Below are 11,591 nucleotides of genomic sequence, written 5' to 3'. Positions count from 1 at the left end.
ATCTCCAGTAACCAAGACCCATCTTTCTGCTGACATGCCCAGCTGGCTGCTCTGGGCTGGGGCAGGGCAGAAGGCAAAGCACAGGCTGTCCTCCAGCCTGATTTATTTGGGGATCTGACCAGGATTGCCTCACCTGCGCTTTCCTGCAGGACACTGGAGATGATGCTGATGTTCTGGGAGGGCAAGGTCCCCAGTGGGAGGGATGTGGTGCCCTTTGCTGGGGTGGTGTGTCTTACCTGCTGCTGCCATGCCCTAAAGGAGCAAAGCTCCCTTCTCTTGGGGCAATGTTTGTATCCCCTGTACTGCTGCTCTGTAAATAAAGATTTGCCTTTGTGTACAGGAGGTGCCTGTGCAAGTGTTGGGAGAGCTGGGAAGAGTGGCTGGCCAGTGCCAGCCCCCAGGGCTGGGGGACAAGCCCACAGCCTTCAAGCAGAGCTTGGAAGAACATTTACCTTTGGGGTCCAGCATGCTTTTGCCTTGGTGTTTGTGCCAGCTGCAGCACAGGCACTGGGAAACCCTCCCAGGAAAGTTACTCATTAAGATGAAGTGATTGCACTGCCCTTTCCCTCCACCCCCAATGTGTGTTATATGACTCAGCTGGGGCTGTGGGTGGCTTGTGTCCCTCCTGCCACCACCTGGGGTCAAGGGGTTTGCTCTGCTGTAAGTGGGTAAGCACCAGCAGCCGCTATCAGTGCTACAGCTCCTGGCTCTCATGTCCAAGAACACAGAAAGAAGGGTCAAGAGTTTATCACCAGTAACCACTGTTTTGTGTGTTAGATGTGTGCAGGCCCGTGTAGTGTGCACACATGCCCACATCTCTCCGGTTTGTCTCCACCACAATCAAGTTTGTAGCCTTGGAGCCGCAGCCCAAACTCTGCCCCACTAGTGGTTACGATAGCCCCAGGGACTGCCTCGCTCATGGGCACTGCAGTCAAAGGGAGCTGTGGCTGTAGGGCGGGCAGGCCCTGGCTTCTCCATCTCCTGCCAGAGAGTAGTGTTCATGCCTGGGTATGGCTGTGCCACTCAATGTGTGCTCCACCCACCTGTGTCTGCATAACCTGTGTTACCAGCTTCCCCCAACACCAGCCAGGTTTAAAGTAAACTGAGGCTTATTCAGCATGCCTTAAAGTCAAACTTTTAGTTGGCAGACTAGAAACAGTTACAAAAATTAAATCAATTACAACATTCGGTCTTGGATGTAAACTAAATTTTATTCCATGGTGCTACAGCATCCCTCAGCTAGGCTTCCCTGGCATGGTGAAGTACAAAAATGAAGACTCCTCAGGGGGCCATGGTCTGCCTGCCTGACATAAATTTTCCCCCTCTATACTGGAATAAATTATGCAGCTCCAGCCCCTCATGTGCACAGCAGGCCAAGGGCAGTAGCAAGGTTAACGGCCAACTCAAGCCCAGATCCTCTGTCCCCGACAGGCAGACAAGCCACCCTCTCCACTTCCCAGCTGCAGAGACAAATTCCTGGGCAGCCCAGCTGCAGGGAGACAACTGTGTCCGCGTGGCAAGCGCCAGCGGGAGGGAGCTGCCCACGCACACACCTGCACGCTGCTCCGCTCCACCTACAGCACGGTGGTGTCTGTATTTGTGATGCCAGCATCCTTTGCCATCGTGGCGAAGACACCCTCCTTCTTCAGCAGCTCTTCAGGGCTGTCGTACTCCACAATCCTCCCAGCATGCAGCACCATCACCCTGGCAGCAGAGAATGCCTGAGCTCCTGGGATCAGAGGCAGTAGTGCTGCTGGCACCAGCGCTACAGTCCCACCAACCCCCAGTCCTCCTACAGCCACATTATGTGTTCACCTCTCAGCACAGAGGTGAGGGCACAGCTCTCCTCCCTGTGCTGGTGGGGTGACACATAAGGTGTTGACAATTCCTCTATGACCTATTGCTGTAAAGAAGGATCCCAAAAAATGTTTCTCCACAGAAAGGCATAATAACTACTGCCTGGCCATCCTTCCCACCCCTCTTTTCTACTCTCCTAGAAGCTCTATGTATTGCTGTCCCAGGCACTGCATCCACCCCTGCCCCTCTGGCTGCATCCTTGCTTCTGCTGCTGGCCACCTCTTGACCCATCCTAGGAGCCCAGAGCCCCATTCCACTTGCCCCACAGTACCTGTTGCTGTCCATGATGGTATGGAGGCGATGGGCAATGGTAAGCACAGTGCAGGAAGCAAACTCACTCCGGATCGTTGTCTGGATTAAATGATCAGTTTCCAGATCTACAGCTGCTGTTGCTTCGTCAAGGATGAGGATCTTGGCTTTGCGGAGAAGGGCCCGGGCCAGGCACACGAGCTGCCGCTGCCCAACACTGGGATGAGGTGGGGAACATGAGTTACTAGGTAGACACCAGCATGGCTTATGCCAGCCTACTGCCACACACTGCCCTGACCCCACCACCATGCCTGCCCAGCCCTCCCTGGCCTTGCCCCAGCTGATCATCTGCCACCCTGAGCACCACATCCCTCAGCATCTTGCTCTCTGGGCCACCATGGAAGGGTTGGCTCATGCTGGGTCCCTGACAGCCCTGACTCCTGGACCATTTTCTCCCACCTTCACTCCCAGAAGCTTATGTGCCCTCGTCCCTGGACAGCCACTCTGCTGGAGGCGGCTGTTCCCTGGGACCAGGGGAAGGGAGGAGAGCTGGGCATGCCTCCACTCCCCTGCTCACCTCAGATTCTCCCCTCCCTCGCTCACAAGATGCAGCAGCCCCTCAGGAAGGTCTTGCACATATGTCTTCAGGTGGGCCAGCTCGAGGGCCTTCCAGACCTCCTCGTCTGTGTACTGGTCAAAGGGGTCGAGGTTCATCCTCAGGGTGCCAGTAAAGAGCACAGGGTCCTGCCAGGGACAGTACGGTGTTCAGCCACACCACGGCCATTCAGCAGGGGCGATGGCTCCAGGCCCCTGGGTTTGGCCACATCCTGCCCGCAGCTGGGCAGAGGAGGTGACGATGGCCTCATCGTCACAGGCCCTTGGACTCCCCGCAGCTCCCAGAGGTGCACTAAGGATGAGGGAGGCCATGCAGCAGTGGGACATGGAAAGGTGAGGATCAGCTCACCTGGGGGATGATGGTCAGGTTCTGGCGCAGGTCGTGGAGGCCAATCGTCGCTATATCCACCTCGTCGATGATGATCTTCCCTCCAGCGGCCTCCAGCACCCGGAAGAGGCAGTTGGTGAGGGAGGATTTTCCAGCCCCGGTCCGGCCCACAACCCCAACCTGCGGAAGCACCTATTTATACCAGCTGACAGGGTTGAAGAAAACAGGGCAGATACTCTCCATCTTGGTCTGGTGGGCCTTCCTGCCCTGCATCTGCGATCACCATCTCCCAGACTGCCTCCTTTGGTCCCTGCCCCACAGCTCGAGTCCCCAGGAGCCATGTCCCATCACCATTCCTCCCCAGCCCCAAGACTGAAGCTAAGAGGACAGAAACAACTTTAACACCATGTCACTATGGAAAGGGTGTAGTGAGAGCAGAGGCAGAGAGGTCCTCACCTTCTCGGTGCTCCCAATATTACAGGTGATCCCCTGAAGAACCAGCTCCAGTTCAGGTCGGTAACGAACTTTGTAATCAACAAACTGGATCTCGCCTTTGCTGGGCCAGCCACGGGGAGGACGCTTTTCTGTCACCCATGGAGCCTGGGGGCACAGGAGCATTAGGGGGTTGCACCCTGCAATGCTGGCTAGCACCAAGTTTGCCTGGACCCTGGTCTCCTCACCTCGTTCTTCACCTTTGTGTACTCATGCACCCTCTCCACAGCCACAATGTTTGTCTCCAGCTCTGAAGATGTCCGCACCAGCCAGTTCAGTGTCTGGGTTACCTGCATGGCAGAGCCCAGAGGACGCAGAGCTCAGCAGCACCCAGGAACAACCACCTCTACCTCGGCTCAGGTACTCAGCCTGGGCATGATCATGCTTGGCCTGGCCCCTAATTCTCTATTCTCCAGCCACAGCTCCCTCTCCCCAGCCCTTCTTAAGTTTGCTGTAGCATCTCTGATCCACAGCAGGAACGTGCTCCTCCCCACGGCAGCAAGTGTTCATCTCACACCAGGATGTGTGCTCCCCTGGCTCCATGGCAGCTCCCCAGGTGATGGGACACCCCAGCTAACCCCCTCCCAGAGGGGATCAGAGCTGGAGGCAGGTCAGCATCCTGCAGCCAGCCCAGAGCTCCCAGAAACAGCCCTGCTCTGGAATAAGCAAAAACTTTCATTGACTCACGTTGAGGGCGGAGGAGACGGAAAGACCCACGATGCCGCCCTCCAAAGTGCCCTTTGAAATCACAGCTAGAAGCGCAGAGAAGAAGACCACCAGGCTCCCAACAAACTCCAGACGGATGGCCAGCCACCTGCACCAGGAGAGGATGGATGGCTGAGGGGCTTTGGGACAAGTGTCTGCCTGCACCCAACACAGGGCCGACCAGTGAGACCAGCACCCCACCAGCATCCCTGCACACCCAGTCCTGAGCCCAGCTCTGCACACATGGTACCTGCTCCTACACAGCACGTGATTTGTAGCCAATTCTGCAAGCAGGTTCATTTTATCTGCCAGCCCCTGCGTCTCACACAACCTCCTGTGCTGGCCATGTATCTGATGAGCCCCAACCATACAACCCTCACATACCTAAAGTATCTACCCAGGAACACATCAACACCAGATCCTGCCCCCATGGCACTCCCACCTGGCCTGGAGCATTGGCCTTTTCCCAGAACCCACAAAGAGCTTCTCAGCCCTTGACGGGGCACGTCACCCTGCCCAGGCTCTGGATACTTACAGAGGGCCACACTCTGGCTTTCAAAATCACCCTAAAATATCTCCTTCCCATAGACAGTGTCCCTATCCCAAGCTCCCCCAGTTCCTACACAGACCCTCAGTCCTGAGATCAAGCGGGAGGACTGCAGCATCTCAGGGACCTCCCTCAGGACTCAGAAGTCTCCAAGCAGAGGTGCTGCAGGCTGTGCTGTGGCACGAGGAGTAAACCTCACCTATTTGAGATTATCCAAGAGTAAACACTTTTCTGATTGATGTCTATGGTGCTCTCATTTTGCTGCAGGAACCGTTCCTGGTGTCCGTAGGCCCGGATCACGGAAAGGCCTGACACTGTCTCACCAAAGTGGGAGTAGATGGGAGACCTAGTTACAGAGTCCAGACGCCGTAGCTGGCGTGACGTGGAGACATAGAAGCGCTGAAATGAGGGACACAGCTTGGTTACCAACACAAAGCCCAGAAGCAACAAAGATACTCCTCTTTGAGAGGGCAGAGAGAGAGCAGAAGCTTCTCTTAAGCCCCAGTTACTCACCAGCACAAAATAGTAGAAGATGCTCAAGGGAATGATAACGAGAGCAAAGAACGGAGTAGCCAGGGAGATCATAAGCAATGTGCTAATGATGGCCATGAAACAGGACAGCCAGCTGCGGAAGGACATGGGAATGGTCTCATCTATTGTGAAGATGTCCTGGAAGATACAAAGAAGTTGAAAGAAGCAGTCAGTGACCCCAGGGATAGGGAGAAGCCCAAAAGCTCCACACATGCAGGGCTCCTACACACTCCTGTGGTAACACAGTGCCAGACACTTGCAAAAATATTGGATGGTACTGAATTGGTGTTCGGGTCACAACCCCATTCAGGGCCACAGCTCTTAGCCTGGGAATGGCTGATTTAACAGAGAAGCTTTCTATAATATTCTCCTGTAGCACAGAACAGCTTTGGGAACTGCATCTTTGTCTAGACCCAGGATGCAGGGGCAGGAATTGAGGCAGAAAGAGGGACAGAGCTGACCCCAGGTCCATGCAGGTGTACCCAGGTCTCCAGCTGGTCATCATCCCTCTCCTAGCTGGGCACCACATACTCCACCATCTCAGGGTAAATGCAGCAGGCCAATAGGCTTGATCTCAAGAGAGATTCTTATTCACAAAAATCAAGAGATGTCATCAAAGGAAGAAGTGGAGTTGCTGCACACTTGCACCTACCTGTCTGTATTCTCCCTCCTTTCTCATTTTGTCTTTGCTTTATGAGTCTCATTTACACAGCAAAAACTGTATATTTTGCTGAGAGTTCATGACCAAAAGGACAACTCAATACAGGATATGAACTCTAGACTCCTGCCTCTCTTGGTAATCTAGTCTGGACCCTCTTCAGTTTCTCCACATCCCTCTTGACCAGGTGGCCCCAAAACAGGATATGCTATCCAGGTGTGGCCTCCCTAGCACTCAGGAGAGGACAGAATAACTTCCTGTGATTTGCTGGACACTCTCCTCCTAGTATAGTCCAGGGTGTGGTTTGCCTCACAGTCAGCCTGGCATCCACCATGCCCTTCTGGTCCCTTGCAGGCCCTTATCAGGGTTCATCCGTGCAGTGCTGAACAGCAACAGGGTTACACCACCACCCAGCGCTCTCCAGACCTGCTGGAACAAACACCTCCCGCATACTGGGGCTGTTCTCTTACCTTGGCAAACCTATTCACAATGCGGCCAGTCGGGGTGGTGTCAAAAAAGCTCATGGGCACACGCAGGATGTTGCTGAGCAGTTGCTGATGCATAATCCGAGAGGCCCGCATGGCACCATAAGCAGACAGGATGGTTGCAAATAGCAGGAAGAGAGCTGCAGGGAAAGCACAGGGTGGTCATCACCAGCTCGTGTGTGACACTGGCCCCAGGCACCTTTTGGCTCAAGGGACACATCAAGCAGCTCCCAGCTAGCAGCTCTGCAGTGAGCCACTGTGATAGTCCTACATCCCACCTTCTCGGGAGGCCCCAGTAACTGCGTTCCACCAGAGGGGAAGAATGCTAACCCTTTTGGAAAGCCTTAGGCCCTGGCACTATTTCCAAACTGATTAAGGACAGTGACTTTCAACCTAAGAGGGCAACACAGACTTCTTGGGGCAATTTATGCTGGCTTCAGACTGGTATGTGTCACCAGTTCAGCCAGGAGCACAGTGCTGGGTCCCCTGCTCCTTGCTGCACTACCAGCTGCAGGGCTTGCAAGCCATGTCCCTCCTGGATCACACAGCTGAGGTGAGCGGGATCCCCTGTGCTCCCACACTCACCTTGTGACACCCCCAGTGCCCCGAAGACACCAATCCGCAGGTCTCGCTGCTCCACAGGATAGGTCTGGTTCAGGTAGCGCTGCGCATCGTCAGTCCAGGCGCTGAGCCACAGGTTGGTCCCCACAAAGGCAACGTACTGTCCAACGTAGCCCATGGCAACCCAGAAAGAATACCACAAGCCAACAGCACGCAGGTACCGCAGGTACATGGAGAACTTCACCTGTGGACCAATTCAGCCCATCACCGCTGCCCAGCAAACCATGTCTGATGGCACCCAGCACAGCCTTGGGACTCCTGCCTTGCTGCCCACAGTGCTCCCTCCACCACCTTGCCCACCAGCCCCAGACAGCTCTGTCTCCTTCAGTGCCTCTTGGCTGCAATGGGGCCACAGAACACCAGCATCAGCTTCTCTGAGCCAGTCAGGGTCTTATAGCACTGAGCCAAGACAGCACAGTGCCCACTCCATCCATCCTCCTCACCTTGCCAGTTTCCACAGCTTCTTTCTCAATCAGTTGCTGGCCTTTCAGCTTCTTGGGGGGCTCCTCCTGGGTTTTATTCCAGGAATTGGTGCTGTTTTTACTAAGGCTGCAGGGAGGTGATGGGCACTGTTAGTCACAGGATGCTGGGTGGGTCCTCCACTCCTGAGAATTCATTCCCATGCTGCACTAGGACTCCAGTTCTGGAGCCCTCTGGGAAATAATGTCCTAACTGGGTAGCTTGGAAAGAGCCCTGTGGAAGCCCTAGGCATTTGCAGCCATGAAATCACAGTCCTTGTTCCCAAAAGGAGATCCAGCCAGTGGAAGGAGTTTCAGGGAAGACCATAGAGTAAAGTCATAACACACTAATGTGAGTAAAGGCAAGATCATGTGCTCCTGACTCAGCCCAGCTGGTGGTAGAGAAGGAGCTGCAGAGAAGGGTCCCCCAGACCCTCAACTCTGAGGGAGCAGTGCAGGGGCCCGGGGAGAGAGCTGAGAGCTCGGACTGAGTCCCCACCTGCGGCTGAACTCTCGCCGATGGATGCTGGCCTCTCGCTTCAGGGTCATGGTCACCACATCATCAGGGCTCTCCTCCACGCAAGGCTCAAGGTCTTCATCACCCTGCTCTTCATCCCCAGCTAAAGCAACAGCTACAAGCACAGGGATGAGGGAAGGTAGAGTCAGGTACTGACAGGAGAGCAGATCCCCTGCACCACACCTCTGCTGCACTCAGCTCCACCCTGCACCCCAGCCCCAGGCTATGTCCTACCACAACACAACACAACACACCTTCTCCAACCCTGCTCCAAGCCCAGTACAGCAGGAGGAAGAAGAAATCCATTGTGGTAGAGGGAAAAATAACAGTGGACGTAGGGCTAAAGGCCTGCACAGAGGCAATCCCTGCTGCTGACTTATCCCACTGCCACTGGTGGGACCTCAGGAAGAGATCTGTGCTAGTTTAGTAATTACAAGATCTGATAGGTCATGTCACTCCCGTTCAGGAGCATCTTTTTGAGCATGTGGAGATGGGTCCTGTGGGGTCAGATTGGGAATAGCCAGGCTCCAGCTGGACAACTGGGCTGAGTCCAGGCAGGGTAAGCACCCACCTGACCTGACACCACTCCTTCATATAGCACTGAAGGACATGATAAAGATGAAATGTTATCCAACAGCATGTTTGGAATAAACCCAAGGATCTTTCTCACCCCAGCATCAGTAAGATATGGGGCCTGTTGCCACATAAGATTATGGGACTTATGAATATAAATGAACTAAAAAGAGAGTGAAAAAATTAGACAGGTCCTTCACTGGCTGTTCAGCACAACGCTTGGATGCAAATCTTAGGTGGAAAGTCCTTGTGCTGCCCATTGCCAGCAGCTGGGAAGGACTGACAGCAGCCATCACTGGGGCCTGGGCTGGACAGAGCCAGGTCAGATGCACGGATCAGGTCTTGAGGTTTTCATAATCCTAAAACACACGCACGGCCCCTCGAACTGCCGCAGCCCCATCATGCTCCCAGTACCTGTGGTATTTTTCTTTGAAGCATCCTCCTCCTGGCTGCCGTACAAGTTCAGGAACTGGGAAAAGGCTCCCCTGTTTGCAAGCAGGGTGCTGTAGGAGCCGTGCTCAGACACTGCTCCTGCCACCAGCACCACGATGTTATCGACCTGGGGCAGGAAACTGATACTGTGTGTCACCAAGATCCGTGTCTGCAACAAAGTGGTTGCAGGGTAGTGAGCATCAGAGCACCCCTCACCTCCCAGCCATGGGCCTGCAGGCTCTCCATTCCCTACCTGGGGACCTCTCTGCTTATCACTGCCTGGCTGTGGGAACATGGGACACCACTCTGGGAACCCATGAGGCTTCTCTTGCCTGCTGCAGACCCACATGAAAGCCACAGAAGCCCTCTCTGTCCCATGCAAGCAACCTCAGCCTTCCCTGGATGGTCAACCCCATGCCAGTGCCACTCTTGCCTGGACAGGTGGTGGGGAGGAGAACATGGATGCTCACCTTCTTTTGCAGCAGCCCTTTTGGCCCCAGCACATGGTCGAAGAGGTACTTGCCAACATGAGCATCCACAGCAGACAAAGGGTCATCCAGGACGTAGATGTCTGCGTTGCTGTACACTGCCCGGGCCAGGCTGACTCGCTGCTTCTGGCCCCCGCTCAGGTTAATGCCCTGGAAGGGAAGGGACCTCTCTGAGCCCCGAGTTGGCACAGGGCAACAGCTCTGTCCTCTGCTGCAGGTGCTGTGGGGAACCCATGGTGCCCAGGGCTGACTGATACCTTCTCTCCAATCTCTGTCTGGTCACCTGCAGGCAGCAGTTCCAGGTCTGGAAGAAGAGCACAGGCTTTGATGACCTGCTGATACCTGGCTTCATCCAGTTCTGACCCAAAAAGGATGTTGTCTTTCAGTGTGGCGTTCTGGATCCAAGCCTGCTGGGGAACGTAGGCCAGAGAGCCCTGGAAAGAGAGACACAAGAACACTGCCCTCTCCTGCAGCTTGTCCTTGCCTTGAGCCACCACTCCAGGTCCAGTCCTGCCCTGCTGCTTCCCCACTGAGCTCCCAGGCAGCCCCCCACACCAGCCGGCTCCTCTCACCTGGATGTTGATGTGTCCCTTGATATTCTCCATCTCCCCAAGCATGGCTGACACCAACGAAGATTTGCCTGAGCCCACAGCCCCCACCACAGCCACCAGGCTCCCAGGAGCAATGTCCAGGGTGACACTGCAAAGACATGAGGGCTGAGGAAGCAGCACTACCAGGTCACCTGCCAGCTCCTGCATGGGACCAGCATGGAGCAATGTCTCTGGGGTACTCACATCTAGCAGAACCCTGAGAGACAAGTGCCATCCCCAACTAACAACAAAGAAGACTCCATCTCCCCACCCACCTGCCCCCAACACGGTGCAGAGCACTCACTCTCTTATCACATCATTGCCATCCTGCTCCCAGGCAAAGGTGGCCTCCGAGAAACGCACAGCACTGCCTGTCAACAGAGAGACGTCCCTCAGGGCTGGGAAAGCCCAGGGCTGGGCCAGCCTGTGACCCACAAGGACTAACCTGGAGGTTCCCCTACCTGCAATGGGGTTGTGGTGGATAGCTGAGGTGTCCAGGTCTTCTCCACCCAGGTAGCGCTCCAGCCTCGCAGTTGACACATTGGTCTGCCATGGCAGAAAGACAATGGCATGTGGGCACGGGGCATAGCTGGGTGGGCTGGCAGGAGCCTTGTAAGCAAAGCACCCCATACACACAGCTCCCACCCAAGCACCAGCCCCAACCTCTGAGCCCCAAGCCTGTGTCACCTATGTGAGTCCTGTCCTATCCCATTGCCAGCAGAGTCCTCTGCACTGACCCCTGGGTGTCCAAGTCCCAGGTCCATCACACACCTGAGCCCTGTATGCTTGTTTGGGCAGAGGTATCATGAGATCCCCCTGCACCTCCTGCCCTATGTGAGGACTGACCTGCACCAGGGAAGAGAGAACCAAGGGCAGCATGGCCATGGGGAAGCGCAGCACATTGAAAAGGGAGATGGCAGTAAAGGCCTTCTGCGCATCCAAGATGTTGTTCTCATCCACCAGCACGTAGACGGCAAAGGTGGCCAAGGAGACCTAAGACAGATAGCAGGGAAAGCCACCATCAGTGTGGTTGTATGCAGCCCAGCCCCTCATGCTCCCCTAAGGCTTCAGCAATGCCTTTCTGCTGGGGACCTGTTCTCCTCCTACTTCCCTTCTCACCACTTTGACGGGCCCCCTTTCCAACTATGGCTCTCACGCCAGCAGCCAAGACTGTACTTTTCCCATCCCCTTGGACACAGCCCAACCCCAGCTCTGAGGAAGGTGCAGCCCTCCCCCAGCAGACCCACTGCTGCTCACCAGGAAGGGGGCACACGTGAACAAGAAGATGGAGACTGACTGCAGGTAACTGAAGTTCAGCAAGTCCTTGAGCTCGTGTGCCCGGATCTCATTGACTCGCTTCTCAAATGAAGGCTCCCAGGCAAAAAGCTTCAGGATCTGTGGGATAACAAGGGTGAGCAGGTGGTGTCCTCCGCCAGGACTGCCCA

At 55.3% G+C, this 11,591-nt stretch overlaps 1 protein-coding gene across 2 annotated transcripts in view; it reads right to left on the bottom strand.

Annotated features, from left to right (window-relative positions):
• Positions 1-1,554: 1,554 nt before the first annotated feature.
• ABCC2 (ATP binding cassette subfamily C member 2) overlaps positions 1,555-11,591 on the bottom strand; it is a 17,273-nt gene continuing 7,236 nt past the window's right edge. Inside the window, exons 12-33 of one of the 2 annotated variants that reach the window (XM_010175463.1) lie at positions 11,404-11,541; positions 10,993-11,139; positions 10,608-10,692; positions 10,451-10,517; positions 10,129-10,255; positions 9,814-9,990; positions 9,539-9,706; positions 9,051-9,237; positions 8,917-8,943; positions 8,022-8,154; positions 7,532-7,622; positions 7,053-7,272; positions 6,453-6,607; positions 5,307-5,462; positions 4,993-5,192; positions 4,229-4,355; positions 3,730-3,831; positions 3,506-3,649; positions 3,071-3,229; positions 2,684-2,850; positions 2,129-2,323; positions 1,555-1,704 (exon numbers count right to left, since the gene is read on the bottom strand). In XM_010175463.1, the coding sequence (XP_010173765.1) occupies positions 1,575-1,704; positions 2,129-2,323; positions 2,684-2,850; positions 3,071-3,229; positions 3,506-3,649; positions 3,730-3,831; positions 4,229-4,355; positions 4,993-5,192; positions 5,307-5,462; positions 6,453-6,607; positions 7,053-7,272; positions 7,532-7,622; positions 8,022-8,154; positions 8,917-8,943; positions 9,051-9,237; positions 9,539-9,706; positions 9,814-9,990; positions 10,129-10,255; positions 10,451-10,517; positions 10,608-10,692; positions 10,993-11,139; positions 11,404-11,541 (3,102 nt within the window). In that variant the 3' untranslated portion in view covers positions 1,555-1,574. Of the gene's footprint in view, positions 1,705-2,128; positions 2,324-2,683; positions 2,851-3,070; positions 3,230-3,505; positions 3,650-3,729; positions 3,832-4,228; positions 4,356-4,992; positions 5,193-5,306; positions 5,463-6,452; positions 6,608-7,052; positions 7,273-7,531; positions 7,638-8,021; positions 8,179-8,916; positions 8,944-9,050; positions 9,238-9,538; positions 9,707-9,813; positions 9,991-10,128; positions 10,256-10,450; positions 10,518-10,607; positions 10,693-10,992; positions 11,140-11,403; positions 11,542-11,591 lie in introns of both variants that reach the window. The other variant, XM_029086865.1, reaches the window with a different exon arrangement.

The sequence above is a fragment of the Antrostomus carolinensis genome, unplaced genomic scaffold (assembly GCF_000700745.2).
Source record: "Antrostomus carolinensis isolate BGI_N321 unplaced genomic scaffold, ASM70074v2 scaffold25629, whole genome shotgun sequence".
Taxonomy (NCBI): Eukaryota; Metazoa; Chordata; class Aves; order Caprimulgiformes; family Caprimulgidae; genus Antrostomus; species Antrostomus carolinensis.
Note: the sequence above shows the minus strand (reverse complement) of the source record. Positions and strands in the feature narration are given on the sequence as shown.